Source organism: Pleurodeles waltl, chromosome 1_1 (genome assembly GCF_031143425.1).
Source record: "Pleurodeles waltl isolate 20211129_DDA chromosome 1_1, aPleWal1.hap1.20221129, whole genome shotgun sequence".
Classification (NCBI taxonomy): Eukaryota; Metazoa; Chordata; class Amphibia; order Caudata; family Salamandridae; genus Pleurodeles; species Pleurodeles waltl.
The window spans coordinates 788,426,849-788,449,728 of NC_090436.1; the positions used below are offsets into that span (position 1 = coordinate 788,426,849).

At 44.9% G+C, this 22,880-nt stretch overlaps 1 protein-coding gene across 2 annotated transcripts in view; it reads left to right on the plus strand.

Moving 5' to 3' along the window:
- The window catches only part of FANCC (FA complementation group C), a 1,679,603-nt gene that overhangs the window by 1,181,151 nt on the left and 475,572 nt on the right, over positions 1-22,880 (plus strand). For both annotated transcript variants that reach the window (XM_069227975.1, XM_069227967.1), the window contains one exon: positions 13,999-14,051. In XM_069227975.1, the coding sequence (XP_069084076.1) occupies positions 13,999-14,051 (53 nt within the window). The remainder of the gene's footprint in view (positions 1-13,998; positions 14,052-22,880) is intronic.

The following is a 22,880-nucleotide window of genomic DNA, read 5'->3' on the forward strand; positions in this document are numbered from 1 at the left end:
TGCAAGTGATGCTGAACAAAATTGTCTGTCGGTTGGTGGAAGTGAAGTCGTGATTGAGGTTTGCGGGTCCAGGTCTAGTGGCTCAAGTGTGTATGTGAGTACTTTGAACTGGCATCACTTCTGGATGGGGTGTCAGGGGATCTCTCTGAGTAGTGGTGTGGAATGGGTTCAGCACGGTTGGTCGAGGACTGGTCTGGCGGCAGCGTATTGAGTGGTTTAAAGTCTGTGAAGGGAATGAGTTGGGATGCTTGTGTAGAGCGCATTACCATAGTCTAATCTGCTTGTGAGTAGAGCCTGTATGAGGGTGTGGCTGGTGTTCAGTGGAGCATGTGGAAGCATGAGGAGATGACAGCATTGATCTGGGACTACATGGTGAGGTTGATGTCCAGGATGAAGCCTCTGTTCCTAGCTTGGTCAGTTGGAGATGGGTGTGGGTCCAAAATTAGCAGGCCACCAGGTTGATTCCTAAGGTAAGCTCAAATCGTGATTGGAAAACTTAAGTTTTATAGGTGTTGCGCTTGGGGCAGTTTTCTTTCACCCTATTGTCCACGTTGGCCATGCGTTGTTTGAAGTTTGTCTTGTTGGTGAGAGTGTTGAGGAAAAAAAGGTGTGTGTCGTTGGTGTAGAAGATGAAGTTGATTGCATGAGAACAGATGATGTTTGTCAGAGGAGTTATGTATATGTTGAAAAGTGTGTGGCTGAGAGATGATCCCTGCGGGACTCCGCAGATGCGGTCCTAAGGTTCTGATGTGAAAAACAAGAGCCTGACTTGTTCGTGTTCTTTCAGAGGGGAAGGAAGCTATCCTTTTTAGTGTTAGTCATTGTGTTCACGCTGTGTGTAGTCTTGTGATGAGTGTGTGATAGAAGACTATGTCAAAAGCGGTGGAGAGGTCAATGAGGATGAGTGTGGCGGTCTGTTTACGGTTGAGGATGGTAGGTCTATTTTCTGTGGCAGCTATAAAGAATTAGGCAGTGAAGGAAAGGGAATATTAAGTAGGATTATATTTCCATTCAGGGTCATGTCTGGTAATGGAAGATCCAGAAGAAGGTGACCTGATTAAGCACTGTCTAGATCTTTTATGAAATGTTGCATGGTGAAAGATAACAGTATGTGGTCCCCAACTGAGACTGCTCCAAACCAATTGTCCTAATTTATATACCTGACCTTTTTTGGCTAGTAGGTGTGCACAGAAACATGTGAATTCATTAGATATTAGCCATCCGTCTTTGTTGCTCTTGTGGTTTTATTCATGTGACGGGACGCATGAATATAGCATTGAGTATTCCCTTACATTTCAGTCTAACACTTGATTCTAATTGTCTTACCTATCTACCTTTTCATTCACATCAAGGAACGTAGAATTAGTGATTTGGATGATAGGATAACTACTTTCTCAACATGTGACATATTAACAAACCACTGACATCAGAGGAATACCTACACGTTACTGCCCCAATGTTAGATGAGAGAATCATAGGCTGATGCTTGCGTGCCATGCGCTTAAGGGTTCTACCAGCTGTGCAATCTAGAGGATATGCTTATTGACCTATAGGTTGTAATCATCTAGGGAGGACTGACAATTTCCACATGCTATCTTAAATTAGTTTATATAAAATTAAGCAGTGAAATCTTGTTCTTATCTCATTGAATTTATTTATTGGTGCTTGCGGCAAAGAACTACTTTTTACACATGAAAGAAATATGAGAAAATATAAAAAGGTTACAATGAGTAAAAATGACAATTTGTGAAAAAGTCTCATGTTGTAATTTTAAAAATTAGATAATAAATCTCAGAGTCCGACTGTGCAACGTTCATCACCACTGTTTTGAAAAAGATTTACTTAGTGGCAATAATGCTCATTATCTAATCTTCAGGGTACTATACACATTTTAAATATTAACAATTTGACTAAACATTTATAAATGGTATCTTTCAAGGTAGGGAATCAAACGTTGTCTGGATGTCCTTTAAGGTATTCCTCATGCGTAAGTACGTCTTGGAATTTCTTGAACAGTATCCTTTCCAGTTGCTTATAATATGCCTGCAGGTCTTAACTACAGGTATAACTTCCTGAGAAGATTGCTTCACACCATTACCTTTTTCAGAAGAATTGTTTTGGATTTATTTACCTTTGAGAGCAGGCAATGGGAAAAGCCAAACAAAATGGTCCTGTAATCATGCTTTAACATTGTCAAATCCTCTGCAGAAAGATTTTTGCTTAAATCATGTGATTTGGAAAACTCTTCTTGCTAGATGATATAGGTAGGCTAACCTAAAGGACATTACAGCACAGAAACTGGCAATCTTCCCAAAGCGTGGTTAGTTGACAGCTTTGTAGGCCTCTGACTTCTTACCTTAGTGGTCCAGGTATGTAGAGCTCTTGAAAAAGGGAGCGTATGGAATTATCTTGTTACGTTAGTGTGATTGAATCTCCCTCTCTTGTTCTCTGTAGCACTACTTAAGGTCACTTTTCCATCTCACATGTTTTTGTATTTGTTTTGTAGAAGGATGTCCTTGTAACAAGAGGTCAGTTTGTCTATTAATACATCTATCTAAATTCAGTTAACCCAAGCTATCATTTCCCAAAGAGGCCAAGGCTATATAATTAACAAGGAGAGTAGAACTGAATCATTTTAGGGCTAATCCACAGAGAAGGTGGGGCTGCAGTTTTGCAGCCTCTGTCCATCAAAGGTGATCCCCCTTGTGGGAGGAGCTCTATAAATAGACATAATTTCAATGTGGCTGTTTTTTCATCGCTGGTCCGTATATTTGAGCACAACTAGTTCCAGAGTTCATCGCTCTCGACCCAAACAGTTTTGCCTATTTTACTTTTGCAGGCTCAGATTTGCTTTTCTAGGTCTCAGGTTTCAGTTGTGTGTGTAGTACAATGCCAGCTTTGGAAGGTAATTGAGACAGAACTGTTTGCATTTTTGAAGACTCAGCACAGATGTTTCGAATGTAATTGTGTTTGTGTAACTGGTAACCTGTGAAGATTTTTGAGTGCTGATCAGTGGTGGCTGGTGAGGTTTGGGAGTGGTGGGACTGGGCTTAGTGGGGCGTGGGAGGAAGACATTAAAGGTGCAGGGCATGTTTTCTTGGGCGGTTAGTCACTATTTCCTGTGCACATCTTATTTAACGTAAATGGGAACTTAACTCATCCAATTCACCTCAGTAGAAATCTCCAGTTCTTAAAATGCTCCTGAAGTGTTGGTAAGAGCAGAGGTCAGCACTCTACATAACAAAATCAATCAATAAATACATGAATTTAATAAGGTGGTGATCTGATTACATCCTTTTGGATTTAAAGGATTTCCCCAATAATAACTGAAGTTTATGGCTATAAGTCTCATAAAAATTGTGTTCCCTGTCAATCACAAACCCTTCCTCTATCACATGTGCAGTGCTTTTCAGCCTAGATTTCACAAATCTTACAAACCGTAAGGTAGGAATTGAGCAGCCTGACATACAAAAAGTATTTTTGAGATGCTTCTCAGATTCATGCTCCCGAGGATCCTACTGGCAGAGCTGAGGTCCCCGAACTCTGAATCAAGTGTGTTTAAAGCTCCCTTTAAGCTCCTCAATGTGGGCCATTTGACTGAAGCTCTTCCGGTTCTTGTGCTTTTGCCTTCCTTGTTACTAACCCCAACGAGGATATATGATGAGTCCCAGGACTGATGGGAAAAGGCTCTAGTCCTATTACAGCAACCCGCCAGGTGCGTCCATTCTAGACTGGTTATTCTTGCTTGATACAGTTACCATCATCTCAGCAGCACAGACAACAAACGGACCTCACTGTGATCACATTGTGTACTTACGTCTTACTTTTCCGGTATCAATGTGCTATTTAAAATAAAATAATGGATGCAACATTTCTTAGAACAGAGAAGAAGAAAAAAACAAAAATTACAAACTATTTACAACAGTTTATTATGTTAAGCAACTGTGAATGTATGTGATAGCTTATTAGCAAATAGTCTTTAATTCACCTACTGTACAGATTTCATGATACTGAAGCAAAACTGGCAAATAAAGCTGAAAAGCGTAAGAGTTCTAGGTATTATGAAGGACAGCGCTGGCTCGGAGCTCAATGTCTGTTTTATGAGCTTGCACTGTCTAAAACAGGGATCTCCAACCTTTTTTGTAATCAGACCTACGTATGTTCAGTGAAAATCATCCCCAGCTACTATTAATATTATTAGTGTTGTAATAGCATCCACATCAGACAAATTACATTAGTGTCCACCATAAGCAACATTACTAGTGGTGATTTCTTCCGTTCGTCATGCATAGTTGCCAGCAATAATGTAAAAATGTTTTTTTCAATGTGGAATGCCTCTACCTGCATAATACATACCACTCATAGCTGCAATGCCGCTGGTAGTAATGATAATGATATTGTTAATAAGTCTTCCCAACGCCACAGGATTAAAAACTCAAATATCAACTTTAAATATGTTTTGGAAATTCAGACATTTTTCTAAAAATATCGGATTGGTAGTTCTGAAAATGCACACATTTTCTTCTTGAATAGACACTTTATAATGTTGGTATACATATATTTACTCACCCAAGCAGGAGTCTGATGTAGTAATTTGGGCTGCACACAGGAGAGCTATTTATAGGTAGCTACTAATTGGAAATGCCTGGCCTAAAACACATGAATTTAAATCGGAAATGCTCTGAGTTAGCGCATGGGCTCCAGACTGTAAAGCTTGGAAATAGAGGAAGGCGGTCACTGCTCACTGTGCCCATGCTACGTTGTCTGTAGTTTACATATAAACTCAGGCCAAAGCAGGAAAGCGGGGCACAGCTCTGCTCTGGACCAGTGCTACTGTTCATGATACGGCCTCTGAAGTACAAAGGAGAACGTTTTTACAACCATATTGTGACCATATGTGTATATTTAAAAATCACTCAGGTTAGAAAATAGGCAAAAAAATGCAGTCAAATCTATGTATGGGTGCAAAGATCAACTCGGTGAGTGGTTCACGTTTTAGCAGGTCCAGTCTTTGAAACTCATACGGTTTCATTTTTTCAATTCCCCACAGGGATTTATTGTGAGTTAGCGTGTCTCTGTTCATGTTAACCATTGCAATATCAGTAATGTAGGCATATCCAAGGCAGTTCTGCAGAAATTGCAAGAGATTCAGAGCCCCACGGCCATTTCGCTGAGGGTGAGAATGGAAGACATCACTCCAGCATTTGGCTGTCATTTCAAGAGCAATTCACACTTTCGGCATTGTGACTTTAACAAGGGCTCGTGTGCGGGCTGTCTTTGCAGGGATAACTGCAGACTTTAAAACATGATATCAATCTATAGCAGCGTAGCCGTGCCCCTCTTAAAGTCTCATTTACCATAAGCATCTCAGTGGAAGAATCTTAACAGGCCGGGCCTCACCTGAACTGGAGGTAAGCTGCGTTCAACTTGCTAAGCGATTCCGACTGTGACTCCTTCATGACACGACTGCAGTGTGCAAAGTCAACACCTTGCCCTTCACTCGCCACGAATCTAGCTCTAACACTGAAGAAACACACCAGAGCAAAAATGGCGCCCAGCATTTACTTTGCTCCTGGGAAGCAAGTCAAATCTGCACAGTATGTCTTAAACCCTAATGACAAACTGCACAGACTTAATTTCCTGGCTTCCAGCTTGCAGCCTTTACCACACCCTTTCCCAACTCGTCACAGGGTGTGGGTCCACAGACGAGTTGGGAAAGGGTAGGGTGACAATGCTCTCCACTTTCTGATTGACTTGGAGGTTTCGCAGTACAGGGCTTGAGTTTGAAACGCTCATGGTTAACTTTACCCCCTTGTTATCAGGGGGTGGAGACTGGCCCTCAGTGCTAGGTCTTTGCCGAGCTGATGACCTCACAGGCCTCAGGGCAGTGAGATAGTACAAAGTTTTCTAGCTTTGCTTTAAGAATTTTAGATTCTATTAAGGTCATGGAGGCAAGAATTATGCTTCTCAATCTTTACTACTCCAAACACAGCAGCCAATCAAAGTAAAGAGGAAACAGAAAACATATGTGGCTTTGAACCACACCCCGACTGTCCACCAATAACCGTCCAGAGTGGACTACAAAATACTGCAGAAACACATAACTTCCTCTTTCGTTGCAAATAAACTCCGAAGACTTAGAATCCAAACCGGTCTCCAAAATATCTCCGGTCCAGTAACTGGAAAATCCAGGAAAACAGTCAACCGATTCGATCCATGATTCGTTACGCCTGTTTAGAATCATTTCCTGAAATAAGAGAAAATATAAGCATCTTCCCAATACTAATTAAACTCAAAAGGGAGGGCAAAGCATTAATAAACCCCAAGCAGCTATCTTGTATTGATAAACATAATAACTTACCAACGGGTGGGATAATCCTTGCCTCCGTCTCCTTAATAGAATCTAAAATTCTTAACGCAAAGCTAGAAAAGTTTGTATTCTATGTCAGGACCGGAGGCTCTGATTATGCAGGTTCAAAGCTGTTCCACCACCAAAGAAGAAACATGTACCACAGGCTTACAACAAAACATTTTAAACATGGAGGCACTGGACCAGTCTACTGCTCGTAAAATATCTTCCAATCTAGAACCCAACAGAAAAGCCTTGGAGGCCATGGCCCCTCTGGTGGAATGAGCCCATATACAGACATATCAATGCCAGCTTCCGACATCAGCCAACGGACCCAACGCTCCAACATGGCGGCTGAAACTGGACGAAAAGGTTTTTGAATAGCAATTAAAAGAGGGCCTAAAGGGTCAGACCTTTGACAGGCTGTACGTTCTTCATATACCTTTAAACATTTAACAACACAAAGCTTATGATTATGAGGAAAAGCAGGATAATCAGTCGAAGTGGACATACATTTCTTACGCCTAGAAATGAGAAACGAAACACCTGTATGAGAATATAACCTACCTGCTAAATCCAGAGCTCTCACACCAGAGACTCTGCTACAGGAAATTAAACATAATAACATGGTCAATTTAGCGGATAACTGTTTTATAGACAACACAGAATTATCAAGCCATGCATCCAAAAAAGATAACACAACATTTACATCCCACAATTGAGAATAACGTGGCTTAGGAAGATTAGCCACCCTAACACCTTTAAGTAACTTGCATACTAGAGGGTGTTGGCCCACAGGTTTATTATTTATCCATTCATGTCCAGCAGAAATGGACCTGAAATTATTTACTGACCTGTAACAAAAACCATTGTCTGCACGATCTGACAGAAAATGTATAACGTCTTTGATCTCGGAATCCCATGGGAACCACCTCCCTTCAAAGGCACCAACCCACCCATTTCTTCCATGCCAAGGAATATTGTTTCCGGGTGGAAGGAGCCCAAGCTTGACGTATAAAATAGGCAGCTGACTCCGAAATGTACTTCCTCTGTTCATTACGCCAGAAACCTTCAAGGCCTGGATCCTGAAGAAGTTGTGGGAAACTCTGAATCAAGAAAGGGAGAGCAATGGAGAGTTCAAGGGATGAAAACCACAGTTGACTCATCCACAGTGGTGTAATAAGAACCAACAAAGCTGATTGACGTCTCGCTAACATTGCCACTCTCATGATCATGCTGAATGAGGGAAAAGCATAATTCATTTGACTCGACCAATCCTGCAGAAACACATCCATCGCCTGAGCTAACGGTTCTGGTCTCCAACTGTAAAAATTCAGCAGTTGAAAGTTGTGATGGGACGCAAACAGATCCATCTGACAGGGACTGAGAAGATCCATTATCTTCTGAAAGATAAACGGGTGGAGTTTCCAATCGCTTGAGTCCATCAGATAGCATGAATGCCAGTCCGCCACTATATTGTCCTCCCTCGGAAGGAATTCCTTATCACAAAAAGTTTCTGGGAAAGGCAAAAATGCCAAAACTCTCTGGCAATCATCGCCAAAAGATGAGGTCTGGTACCCCCTCTCCCCCAAATCCGGTTGATGTACTGCGAACACATTGTCCATCTTCAAAAGAATACAACAATTGAGGAGAAAGGGACCTGATAGCAAAAGAGCCTGCCAACAATTCTAGGCAGTTGATGTGCAACTGAAGTTCATCAGCCGACCAACGACCCCCCCGTTGCAAACTGGCCGGACCCAACGACTTGCAGCGGATTCTATTACTATTTCCGGGGAAATCCCGAAAATGGCTCTGCCGTTCCATGCTTCCATGTGAGAAAGCCACCACTGAAGCTCCTCTCGGGCTTCTAGAGACAAAGGGATCAAATGATCGTAAGGCAAACCGTGTTGAAGATAAAAAATATTCAATCTTTGTAAGGCTCTGTAGTGAAGAGGTCCCGGAAAAATCGCCTGAATCGACGAAGCCAGAAGACCCACAATCCGAGCTAGGAATCTCAAAGATACCATCTGTCTCAACAACGTCCCCGTCAACTCTCTTTTGATCGATTTCATTTTCTGAAGATGAAGCAATAACTGAGCTTTGACCGCAACCACGATAAACCCCAAAAACTCCATCCATTGAGACGGGTCATCACTGATGTTTTGAGATTGATCATAAAACCTAGACTTTCCATCAGAGCACTGCCCATGACAGATGATTTAGCAGAAGAGACTGACCCTGTGCTAAAACAATCATGTTGTCTAGGTAAATTATCAAGCGTACTGCTCTCCCTTGCAGATGTTTGATTACTGGTTTCAACAGTTTGGTAAAAACCCATGGGGCTGACGACAGACCGAATGGGAGAGCTCTATACTTGTACCAATTGTTTCACCAACAAAACTGGAGGAATTTCCTGTGAGAGGGAGCCATCGGGATCGTTAAATAAGCATCTTTGAGGACCAGCCTGAGCATCCAATCTCCTTCTTGGAGAAGATCTCTTAAAAGATGGATACCCTCCATCTTGAAATGTTTGTAAATCACAAAAGGATTGAAATCCCTGAGGTTGAGAACCAACCTTTGACCTCCCCCTTTCTTTTGGACTGAAAACACATTGCTGCAAAATACCTCTGGATGTCGGGAAGTTAGGGCTATAGCTTGTTTTGCCAGAAATTGTCTAATTTTGGAATCTTTAAAAGAACTGTCTAGTTGGGGAAAAAGGAGAGGAGGACAGATTGACAAGGAACCTCGGAAAGTTCTGTGGTGTAGCCCTGGACTATGTTTAACACCCATACATCTGATGAAATGGTGCCCCAATTGTGAACAAAGTGTAAGAGTCTGCCCCCCCAAACGGAATAGAAAAAAGAGAATCTGTTACCTGTGGGGAAATTTTCAATGGCTCTGAAACCTCTGTTGTTACCACGGAACCAACGTACTCTTGAAGGCCTGTTCCTGGAAGGATAGAACCCAGCTCGAGACGGTTCCTGGGTATACCCTCAGCGTCTGGGGTTAAAATCCTCTTGAAGGACCTTGTTCATAGCCCCGGCTGCTCGGATGTTCTCAAACGACCGTCCCTTGCAAAAAGTGGATTGAACATGCGCTTAAGGGAAATCTGTGATTTATCCAAAGACGAGAAAGTGTTTACAAATTTCGCAATGTCTTTAACAAAACGATCTCCAAACAATTGGCCCTCCGCCAGAGGGCCCGCCTCAGCCGAGGCCAGATCAACCAATTGAGGGTCGATGCGAAGAAGCACAGATTTTCTCCTTTCAGAAGCTATGGCACAGTTCGCATTCCCTAAAAAGCAAATAGATCCCTGAGTCCAACCAGCTAGAACCTCTGGGTGAATAGCATTTCCTGACTCTTGGGCATTTAGAGCCAGCTCCAAAATCATAGCTAAAGGCCCTGTCACATCCAAAAGCTTGTCCTGACACGCTTTTAGGGCTCTGTCAATACCCTTTTTAGGATCTTTGTTATGTTTTTTGAGGAACATAACCATAGTGGAATCAATCTCAGGGGTAATGGCAGTCTTATGTGGGATATCATGCCTGGGGCACTCCGATTTCAGCCTAGATCTCACATCCTTCTTGAAACTTTTCCTGATGTGCTGATGCATTTATTCAGCCACTGCTGGAGCTAGAGCCCAATCAGACAGTCTAGGATGGACAATATCAGAAGGTTCAAAAGTGAAAGGGGATGGGACTGCCTGGGAAGAGTGCTTACATTTCTTAGAGCGTTTATGCGCTTTGCATGAGCCATGTGATGAGGAAGAGGAATCAGAGGATGAATCTGAAGGAGGAGGGACTACAGGGGAAGGATCAGGGGACGCTGAATAAGCGTTTTCCAGGGGAGTTGAATAGGATAATTTGGCCAGAGAAGAAGCATGAGGCCAAGAGGGAGCAGGAGAGGGTACTACAGGAGGGGTGGGGTCCGCAGGGAGAGGCATAGGACTGGGGCGTGAGATCTCTTCCAAGCGTTTGGATAAAGGCTTCAGGGCAGAAGAAAGAGCCTTGTCCACAGATTTTAGAAAGGAGGAATCAATAACCTCTTCAATCCCAGGCTCATAATAGTAATCTTCGTCCTCAAAAGGACCATAAACCTCCAGACCCTGTTCATAAGACACATAGGCCCTTATTACGACCCTGGCGGTTGGTGGAGAAGTGGTAAAAAAACTGGAATTATGACCATGGCGGTTACCACCATGGTCATCCGCCACTTCTCCGATCCGACCGCCAGGGCGGAGATGACCGTTGGGCTGGAGACTTAGGTCTCCAGCCCGACGGCGGTCACAAGACCGCCGGCGGTATCACGACCCGGCTGACCGCCATGGATTTCATGGGGTTGGGAACCGCCATGAAATCCATGGCGGTAAGCACTATCAGTGCCAGGGAATTCCTTCCATGGCACTGATAGGGGTCTCCCACACCCCGTCCCCCTGCCACCCTCCAAAGGTGGCAGGACCCCCCTCCCCACTCCTACCCCCAACATCGCAACCCAGACACACACCGTACACGCATGCATACACCACCAACACACATACCCGCACACATATCACCAAACATGCCAACAGCCACACACACAGTCATACATGCACACCCACATACAGACATACACGCACACATCCATTCAGACATACAGACAGACACGCACACACATTTCCAAACACAACACCCCCCGCATGTATACACGCACTCACACACCCCCTCTACATACTCACATGCACACCTCCATTCACACACACAACACCCCCCCACCCCCCTCCCCTAACGGACGATCAACTTACCTGGTCCGTTGATCCTCCAGGAGAGGATGGGATCCATGGGGGCTGCTCCGTCACCTGCACCCTGTCAACAGAACGTGATTCGGTGGGCGGTGTTCTGTTGACGGGGCGGTGGAGGTGGAGCAACCTCCACTTCCCCGCTGACCGCCAGTATGGCTGCTGGCGGCTCTCCGTCTGGAAAAAGACAGAGGGCTGCCAGCAGTCATAATTCGCCGAGCGGAAAACCGTCTGCACTGGCGGTCTTCAGCACGGTGGTCCCTCGGTGGTCTTGCAAAAAGACCGCTGAGGTTGTAATGACCAGCATAGTCTGACATGTTATGAAAAGATGAAAAAATCCCAAAGGGAATCAATGGTCTTCAAAACAAAGAGGTGTCACAGGGTTAAACTATTAACCTGATCTACAATTATTACAGCCCCAGCCTGCGCAGGTTTGGGACGTCCGGTAGAGAACCCAAAAATGTATGTCCTTAAAGCAGAGGAAACCAAGGTTCACACTTGGTGAGCTGAAATAAGATAAGAGGCTATTTTAGCTTGTGTCTGCAAGGCCCCAGTTATTGCAGCCCGGGGAAGGCATCAGTAGCACACCACTCTGGGGAATTCAGCCGATGAACTAACTCAGCTTTTCTTAATTACAATAGCATGCACATGTGTATAGCCCAATTGGGCTACATTGTGCGCTGAAAACCACCCGCAGAAGGCCTCGGGGTCAAAAATGCCTGACCGACCGCAGGTCTAAATATGAGGAATAAAAGATTAAACAAATAAATTAAGCACTGAAGAAGGTGCAACACGCACCTATGCACTGAACGAATTGGAAAGCACCAGTCAAGCGCTCGTACTCATCAATAGTACAAAGCGTCAAAATAAGCATAAAAAGGGCACTTAGCTCGGCTGTGGAGCAGCAAAGAAAGAGGAAGTTCTATGTTTCTGTAGTATTTTGTAGTCCTTTCTGGACGGTTATTGGTGGACTGTAGGGGCGTGGTTCAAAGCCTCATATTGTAGTATGTTTTCTGTTTCTTCTTCACTTTGATTGGCTGCTGTGTTTGGAGTAGTAAAGATTGAGAAGCATAATCGGAGCCCCCGGTCCTAACATAGAATCCACCTGGCAAATACTCTAGACTTTGGGCCCGCCCAGGGGAGCGAGTTTAGGGAAAGCTAAGTGACACACAGGTGTCATCATCACAGCAAGTACAACAGGCCCCAGTTCAAGAGGAAGCTTTTTTTCCTTTTTTTTAAATCAGATTTATTATTGCTTTCTTTTTCATAGTAAATGTAAAGGGGGCAGAGCACGGACACCCTTGCACAGAAACCACCGATAGTGCTGATGTAATGTAGGATGAGTTTTTCAAAATCAACATAACCTGGCAATTTGATTTTTCACTCTTTGGAGTTTTGACTTTCATTTTTGCTTGCAAATGTGTTAATTATGTTACAATAATGTAGTATTGCCTTCATCAGAGAGATCCATTTTAGATGTGACCGTGTGTAGTAGTAGGTGAACGAATTAAAGATTGTTTTTGCTCAATATTAAATAAATTTATTAAGTAAAGAAGAGGTTTTTTTGTGGTTGAAATGGGTGAGCCATTCTTATCTGCTTGTTTGAGTGTAGACTTATAATTAAAACAATTCAATATCCATTTCAGTGATTCATTTAATTTTCCCCCTTGTTTTATAGTTGGATCTTCCCCCCCTCTTTTTTGAAGGCCATTGAAATGGGTTTTAGTTTTCCAACTCCAAAGGCACAGAGATGGGTGTCTGTCAGATGAGCGACTAGAGCTTGTTCATGGATTTTACCTTATTGAAGAACTGTGTCTGTGATATTTGTGATGTTGTGGCTAATAGCAGATATTTGTGTTTCTAAAATGGAAGCCTAGATAGGCCCTACAAGAGGTTAGAGGTTTTGTTTTTCCCAGCTTTTCCTTGTCTTGATCAAGACTTAAGGAACTGTTAAGTGTTGAGTCTGCTTTGATTGAAATTCATGTATAACTCAGTCTCAGAGACAAGACTTTGATTTATTTATAAATCGAATATTGATTTGTAGCTGGGAGTGGGTGAATTTTAAGGGTGTCAGGATATATGCAAAATGAAGCTTGCTTTTAATTATATGACATTGTCCATAATTGTCTGGCCTTCTTTGACGTATAACTTTCCAGATCGCGGTGAGTAATCGCTTATGCAATCAGACACATTATCCAACATACACAAAAATATGGCATGGGTTGTCAGCCTGCTTACTTAGACTGTGTAGGAAAGCTTTGTTCAAGTTGACAGAACATGCTATCTGCGACATAACATTGGTGGAAATGTCCTCGAAGGTCCAGTCCTAATTAAAGATAGCACTTGCAGTACAATTTCCACCAAATTACGTTCTGTCTGGGACTACCATGTTAACTGTGGTGTTTTAGGCAGAAAATATGCCCCCCATGTGTTGGGGAAAAACCTCCAGTACATGGAGTATATTGGCTACCTTATTCCTGATTTTGAAACCCCACTTTAGGGTCTAGCTGAGAAGTTACATTAATGACAACGGGTCCTTCTTGACACAATGGCCTAACCTGCTATCAAGTAAATTTCTCCTGAAGTGTCTTCTGCAACAGAGGCAAACATTTTTATATTAGGTGCATGGCCCTTGTATAGGTGTTTTGATGGAGGCCCTGCCTTTGACACCAGCGGCGGCTGCACAACCTACCTATGAACAGGGGCTTTTTTTATCAATTCTTTTGACTTTCAAGCTTGCTATATTCAGTAGGTTATGCACCGGTGGATGACAAGTGACTGTTTTAATATAGCTGCTCCTGTGTTTCTGAAGAATAATTGCATGGGAAGCTTCTTTTACATTGGACTTAATGTCTTCTCCAATTTCTTTTCACAGCCTCAAGCAGCTTGCCACCCTTCAATTTTTGGCGTTGTTGATGAAATTTTCAAGTGAGTAATTGTAATGCTGCATTAAAATAAAACGTACCGCAAAAAATGCAAACCTCTACGAAATGGTGGTTTCATATTGTTGCAGAATAAATCAATGGTCCAAGCTAGTGAGGTATTCAGCAGCAAACTATGCATGCATCCTTAAACTAGAATAAGGCAATACCTTCTTGCTGCTTTCACAACAAAAGAACTTGCTTTGGTTTGACATTACCTGCAGCTCACTCAGCCTGATCCATTAGAGTGTGGGTAACCCGGATCATACAAATTTAAATATTTTCATCTTGGAAGGATTTTAAAATGGAAGATTTCATGCTAACCTATCCCCACCTCAGCAGGTCACCATACCAGCCTTCCCTGCTGCTGCACAAACAAGCGTTTGCACAGCCTTGCCCATGACTGCCTGTGTTTTCATTTTTCTCCCTGTTTACTGTTTTGCCTTATTGTTTACTCTTGAATAACTGCCTTGTAACTCTACTTGCTGTTTTGCTTGGTGCTGTGTCTGACTGTTGCTGCACTGTAATTTTTGCCTTGAAGTGTCATTCTGCCTTGCTTTTACCTTACGGTCACTGTGGGTTTACTTTGCCTAATTATAACTGGATTTTCTCCTTCTTTGTTGCTTCCCGGTTTTCTGGTTCCGCCGTTCCCGCTCACCACTCTCCCGCCCCGCTTTCCTTCCGTTTTCTGTCCCGCTTCCTGTCTGCCCCACCCTTCTCCTCAGTACCACTCCCTTTTCCCAGAACCTACTTAATGGAGGCGGCAGAGCAGCCATGCTGCTAGCGCGCTGCCGGCAGACCAAAAGCAATCCCATCTGCGCCTAACCACGTGCAGCACCAGGAACCCTGGTTCTCCCACGCCATGCCACTGCCAAACTCCGAGCTCTGGACCCCGGACTCCCCAACAACTGCTTCCACATTTCCCAGTGAACAACAGTAGGACCTTTCACCTGTCGGCACTGTCACTTTTCCTGTAACACCGGAGCACCTGCTCGCATAACAACCACCACCACACCTACCACGACTGCTTTGGAACAACTCCACTGCTTCCTGCAGTTACAGATTACTCTACAAACACCCCACTGAGATCTGGGACACCTTCACATCCCTCACACCCAACGTCGTCTTCTTCACCGAAACCTGGCTCAACCCCCAGTTGCTCCCCACATCACCACTTCAACACCAGATGGCTACAAGATATTAGTCCAGGATTGCACCAACAAAGACAGGGATTGAATCACCATCATCCACAAAGAAACCATTCACTGCACCACCACCGCAGAAGACATCACCCGGATCATGGACCGCCTCAACTTCCAACTCCAAACTGACGGCAAAACTACCATTAGAGACACCCTCACCTACTGATATCCACCACCACTCCCCAGTTTCTGTGACGTCATCTATGAATTCATCGTCCTGCTCACCATTCACTCCAAACACTACATCTTACTCGAAGACCTAAATTTTCAGGATGATGACTTAAATAACACCAACACCTCCAACCTCCTCTAAAGCATGAACAACATCGGCCTCACCCAACTAGTCACTGACCCTACTCTCTACCCAGGATACATGCTCAAGCCCATCTTCAGGGCCAGTGACATAATACGGCCATGTCACTGAGCTCACCTGGACAGACCATACCATTGTCCACTTCACCATCACTGGATCCCCCGGCACCACTGCCAAGTCGCCCAGCACCCCACACCACAGCTGGAACAAAGTATCAGAGAACCAGTAGACTGACACCCTCCACATCTCCTGACCTGTCACTGCAGCTAACCTAGAACAGGCCGTCAAGAACTTCTCTGCCTAGATCACCGATTATGCCGACAGAGTTGCCCCTGTCAAGCCCACCAAACCCAAGAGACTCACCAAACAAGCCAGTTGGTACTCCATAGAACTGCGAAACACAAGTGCAAGTGACTAGAGAGGAAATGGCGCGCCATCAAAGGTCACCTTCAACTCATCCTTCAACCAATACAACCATCTACTGAATGAGACAAAAAGAAATGCCCTAGCTGACCGCAATGAACCAGCTCAAACCAAAGCAAAGAACTCTTAAACATTGCCATAGAATTCCCCAACCCGTCAGCCACCCAAAATATCATCATCCCCTATCAGGAACTCTGCAACTCCCTGGCGGTCTTCCTTCATGACAAGATGGCCACGTCTACAAAAACTGGGAACCCCAACCCACCACCTGTGACTCCTCACTTCCATGGACGCTAACACAAATGCATTATCTGACCGCCTGGGACCAACTCACCACTCAAAACACCACACTCATCATGAACTCCATCCACTTATGAGCTCCCATGGACACCCACCCCAACCACATTGTCCACCTCAGGATCAAAATGATTGGCATCAAGTTTTTCAACTCATCCATAACCACTGCCTCCTTACCCAAACAATGGAAACACGCAGAAGTCAAAAACCTTCAACCGACCCCAGCAAACTCAAGAATTACCATCCCATCCTGCTACCCCCCCTTTCCCACCAAATTCCTCGAAAAGGCCATCAACTTCCAACTCACGGAGCACCTGGAGATCAACAGTCTCCTAGACCCCTTCCAATCCTGATTCCACACCAAACACAGCACCAAAACTGCCCTGATCGCTACCACAGACAACATCAGAACCCTCCTGGACCAGGAGAAATGGCGACCTTGATCCTCTACGACCTCTCTGCAGCATTCAACACCGTAACCCACCACACCCTTATCAAGAGGTTTAATCACATAGAATTCCAAGGAAACACCATCAAATGGATCGCTTCCTTCCTCAGTGGAAGACTCCAGAGAATCTGCATACCCCCTTTTATCTGGGAACCCAAGAACACCATCTGTCTCGTCCCTCCTGGATCGTTTGTCAGCCCTACAGTGATAAACATATATATGAACCCCTTGGCCAACCTCGTCGGAACCCATGGAATGAACACTATGGGGGTCATTCTGACCCCGGCCGGCGGCGGAAGCCGCCGGCCTGGCTGGGACCGCCAGAATACCGCTGCGCGGTCAAAAGACCGCCGCGGGTATTCTGGGTTTCCCGCTGGGCTGGCGGGCGACCGCCAGAAGGCCGCCCGCCAGCCCAGCGGGAAACACCCTTCCATGAGGATGCCGGCTCTGAATGGAGCCGGCGGAGTGGAAGGGGTGCGACGGGTGCAGTTGCACCCGTCGAGATTTTCAGTGTCTGCATGGCAGACACTGAAAATCTTGGTGGGGCCCTGTTACGGGGGCCCCTGCAGTGCCCATGCCATTGGCAGGGGCACTGCAGGGGCCCCACGACACCCCATACCGCCATCCTGTGCCTGGTGGCCAAAACCGCCAGGAACAGGATGGCGGTATGGGGGTCGGAATCCCCATGGTGGCCCAGCAAGCTGCGCCGCCATGGAGGATTCCCCAGGGCAGCGGAAAACCGGCGGTACACCGCCGGTTTTCCGTTTCTGACCGCGGCTGTACCGCCGCGGTCATAATGCCCAAGGGAGCACCGCCAGCCTGTTGGCGGTGCTCCTGCGGTTGTTGGCCCTGGCGGATTTTACCGCCAGGGTCAGAATGACCCCCTATATCCTAAGCGAATGACACCCAGCACATCCTCTTACTATCAGAAGACCCCTCCACCAAGAAGGCCAACTTCTGCAGCTGTATGACCGGGCATCACTGACTGGATGCAAAACTACCTTAAAATCAACAGAAACAAAACTGAAGTTTTGATTAGACCTGGATGGAATTCCCAGAGCTCTGGTACACGGAACTCCACGAAGTGCTGAAAAAACTCAGATGCACTACACGGAGTTCCACGCGCAGCGGAGTTTGGGTAAGTTGTGCTGTTCGCGCTGATTTTCATCACCAAGAGTTTCTCCCACGCTATAAAATCAGCGCATACGGCATCACGCGGAGCACCAAAGGGCACTAACTTCTTTCTGCAGCTCGAGTGGCAGCTTCCTTAACGCGAGTGGGCATGACCTGCCGCAACCCTCTGTGTTCAGAAATCTTGCTTGCCAACATAGCTAAAACCCCATGAACTCCACCTGCGGAGCGGAATTCTTCACCCACCCCTATTGTTGATCTTCAGGAACAACATCTCCCCGTGGCCTTGCGACCTTCTGAACTAGGACTGGCACCCACTCCGACAGACCACGCATGCAATGTTGGCATCATCCTGGACAACAAGCTCACCATGAAAAAACAGATCAACTCAGTCTCTTCTGCTTGCTTCCTCACTCTTCACGTGCTCCGTAAGATGTTTAAATGGCTCCCCATCAAAACCAGACGAACCGTCACTCAAGTCTTAATCACAAGCCGGTTGGACTATGGCAATGCATTCTACGTAGGAATCACTATGCACCTCCTGAAGAGACTACAGACCACACAGAACTCAGCTGCCAGACTCATACTCTACCTTCCCAAATTGACTCACACCACCACCCACCTTAAGAGCTCTACTGGCTTCCCATTCAGAAAAGATGTAAATTTCAGGTGATCATCCACAAACCACACCCTTGTCAACCAAGTACCAGCATACATCATACTCCACCTGAACTTCCACCAACCTTCCAGATACCTGCACTCCTCTTCTCTCTCTCCCTCGCAGCCCTCACCCGCAAATCTGTCATACCAACAGTGGAGAACGCTCCTTCTCCTACCTCTTGGCGAAATCCTGACATGAGCTCCCCCTTCACCTATGGACCTCAACCTCTCTTCTGGGATTCAGGAAAGGACTCAAGACCTGGCTGTTCAATGAAACCCTTTAGAAGCTATGTTCTCTGTGCCTGAATACCCTCACGGGTGATTAGCCGCGTTCTATAGGTCTGATTTTGATTTTATTTGATATCTAACAATAGCATAAAATCCAGACCATACACTCCCATTAAACCCCTTTCTAAAGAATAACATGGAATATACGGACCTCATCATGGACTTTCTGTTGATGCACATAAGCATAGTGCCTAAGGACAGTATTTGCTAACTTTGTGCAGTTGTTTCAAACATTATGAACCACCCCCTTCTCGATTCATTTAATTAGCAGCATGTGCGTTCTGACTTTAGGGTTCAGTAAATCTTTCTTGGTATTTGCCACTATCTATCTTACAGCAAACAAGATCACTCCCTGCCAACTCCACTACCCTCCCCTTCTGGCAGTCTTCTCACACAATAATATTAAGGGAAGGCATTTGTTTCTTGTGAAATTCTAAGTACTTCTCAATCTTTCCAAGGGAGGTTTACAGTGGATGTTTACCATCCGTAATTTGTAGTAACCCTAAAATATCTTGGGCGCTACAAATCTCTACAGTCTTTTGTTAAAAAAAAAAGTAAAGAATAAAAAAACAGTGGCCCCCAATTATTGCCAAAGATTTCTGTATTGCACTCAGGAATAGCAAGATCTTGTTCATACCTACTGCATACCACACTGTTGTACCAGCCGTGCATGTTCTGAGCTAGGGGCATGCCTCACTTAGTCAGGACAATTTGCTTAGCACACAGCAGAAGAGTGTAGAAACATATTAGTTAATAAAACCCATAAGCAAAACATACATTTGACATCACCTTCAAAATAATGGTTTAAAAACAGAAAAAATATAAAAACATCACGTTTGGGGCCTCCTCTTACTATAGAAACCGATGAAAAGCCCAACTTGGCTAACGTCCCGTAAAGTGCATGGCTTATTACTCTGGTCCCTCAGCGTGGCCTCCCCTGAATGCCTAGACCAGGCAGTGGTGTTTAGTGGGAGCGAGGGTGCTTAAAAACCGGACAGTACTGCTTCCCTTCCCTTCCTAACCAAAGATGTTACTGAATGGGGCCAGCCAGATTAACGTCTAGTGGGGCAAAGTAGATGGAATATTAAAGTGCATAGCCACATGCGACCAGGGCCTAATTGTTATGGGAAACAGGGAGGTATCTGCTCCTTGAGAGCCAGATGCTACTGCACATTTCCTCACCAAGATGTATGTGCTACTAAGAGGGGCTAGTCTCATTGGCGCCAACTGGAGGGCAAAATGCGTATTGCTAAAAGGGGCCAGTCTTATTGGCACCAGCCACGGAGCAAAGTACATGAAGTGACAAAATGCATAGTGCAGACTCGCATATGTCCAGGGCCTAGTCGTTAAGGGACATAATTACCTAGAGTACCGTACGCTGTTGCTTTCCTTCTCAGCCTGATCTACCGTATTACTAAAAAAAGAGACCAGCCTGATTACCGTTAAATGAAGGCCACTATTTACAAAGTGCTATAGTGCCTACTACATAGCCTGCACATAACCAAGACCTCAACAGGGCTGGATGGGACATTAGAGCATTGTTGTTCTTACTGCACCCCTAGCAGCCCACCTTTGGCCTAGTCAAGGCGGGATAGGGGATTGGAGTTTTATTATTCTTACTGCACCACTAGCAGCCCACCTATGGGGTGCCATCCATATACCTCAACCACCCCCCAAAACCTGTTGCCTCACTCAGAGCCCTAAGGCCCTATGTACCTTGTTTGGCCCTCATAAGCTTCTTGAAGATGTTAATAAACTGCACCAGCTGAATGTTGTGCAAACTTTTCTGTGGTGAAATGTTTCGACAGACCCCTGTATTAGACTCCTTGCTGTCTTCACCTACCTCGATAAATGAGTTTCCATCTCCTACCTTGATCTTAACCGAGGTATTTGCGTAGACCAGTCTGACTGTCCTCGGTAGGTTGTACAAGATCCACCAACACTGAAGCTTTTCCCACAGCTTGTCCCGTGGAACATGGTCAAACGCCAACAGAACACAAATACAGCGGTGTTCTGGTGTCATTTTCTCTTTTCATAATTATTCATACAAGCATCAGATTTGTGACCCCTGTCTGGACTCCTTGTGAAACCCGTCTGGTCCGAAAATAGTTCTTGGCAATAGTAATACTTGATAGAAACCACGTGAGGGTGATTAGTTCTATGTATACTTCTGAGAATGCTTACTCAGGACTGCAGTTTTTATAAACGTATTTTAAAACTTGTGGCATTAGTACGTTTTATTGTGAGCAGTGTTTCAAAAGGTATTGGGGTATTTAAAAGTTTATTGATTTTTCTTGCCAGCACATCTACATCCGTTTGTTTGACTATTTAGCAACATAGAAAGACTTGAAGTGAAGCTCAATAATATACAAATTCCAAGCGTTTCTCGAGTTTCGGATTTCCTCAACCAGTTCCTCAAGTGATGATTCCTAAACCTCTATTCATGTGGGAAACATTTTCGGGAACAGAAGATAAGATACTTGCATCTTGTAACTTAAGGTGGCGGCAAGAATGCCTTAGATGCATCTGGTCCCTGCCCCTGGCCCCTACCCAAGATGGCTGTGGACATACACTAATTGTTTTCTGTCTGAGATGAACACTGTGCAAGGCCACTTCGAGAAGTTTACGGTCCTCCCGCTTTTATTCACTGTTTATTCAGTGAAACATGCTTATAGGAAATAAAGGCATCAACACTCCGTTCCGTGATCCTTCAGTGTGGAAAAAAAGGCCTCACTTTATGTTTTCCTCCAACAACCCAAAAGGCGTTTTCAGTAGTTTTAACAATTTTTCAGGGTAACCACTCAAAATATTAAATCACTATATTAGAGGCTAGCTAGAACTAATCTCCATCTTAATAAAAAAAAAAAAAAAAATTGATTTTATCATTTTGTCAGATTTCACCAATACTTGTGCCATGTTATATTATTTTGTGTGGTTTATGGCCCCATGAATTTAGTTTGAATTCTGTTTGTTTATTAATGTTTGTGTATCTCTTGAAGGAGCAGCGTTGTGCCCCGCTTCCCCCATCTCCGCCTCCCACCCCCCCAGCAGCTGCAAAACCTTTACAAGAAAATGATAATAAACTATGTTTATTATCATTTTCTTGTAAAGGGACGGGCCACAAGGGTGATGAGCAATGAGGGGGAATGCATAGCTTAAAACCTCAGAACGCATGTGTGTTTGGCCGGCTGTCTCGGGCCGGCCAAACACACATGCACAGTAGGCTCTCTTCGGCCCAGCAACACAGTTGTCGGGCTGGAGAGAGCATGCACAGGTTCCCAGTCTGCCTCGAAGTGCCCTGGCTGGGCGCTCCCAGCAAATCCTGACACTGCTCTGAGCATGAAGTCTTTGGTGTCCCTGAGACTTCTTAACAGGAGGCAGGCTCAGCCCAAACCCTTGAAGAACCTTTGGAAGCATGATATAGAAAGTCAAGTCCAGTTCTTTCACTCCCAGGACAGAAGCAGCAAGCAGCAGGCCAGCATAGCAAAGTAACAGACAGAGTGCCAGTCCCTCCTGCAGCATCCAGCTCTTCTTTCTGGAAGAATGTCCTCAGTCCAGAAGGATTTGAACTCCATGGTTTTAGAGGTCCAGTGCTTATACCCATTTCTGTCTTTGAAGTAGGCAAACTTCAAGGAGAAGTCTTTGTAGTGCACAAGACCCTGCCTTTCCTTGCCCTGGCTCCAGACACTCCAGGGGGGATGGAGTCTGCTTTTTGTGAGGACAGGCACAGCCCTATTCAGATGTAAGTGTCAGCTCCTCCCACCTCTCTAGCTGAAAAACACCCATCAGCCTGGTGATGGGCCATCGGGATATGCAGGGCACACCTCATCTCCCTTTGTGTGACTTTCTGAAGTGAATGCACAAACAGCCCAACTGTCATCATGACCCAAAAGTGTATTCAGAAGACAGGCAGGGGCACAGAATGGTTAAGCAAAAAAATGCCTACTTTCTGAAAGTGTAATTTTTCAATTTAAAATTCAAAAAGCAATTTCACCAAAAGATGTACTTTTAAATTGTGAGTTCAGAGACAGCAAATCCCATATCTCTATCTGCTTCCAATGGGAAATTGCACTT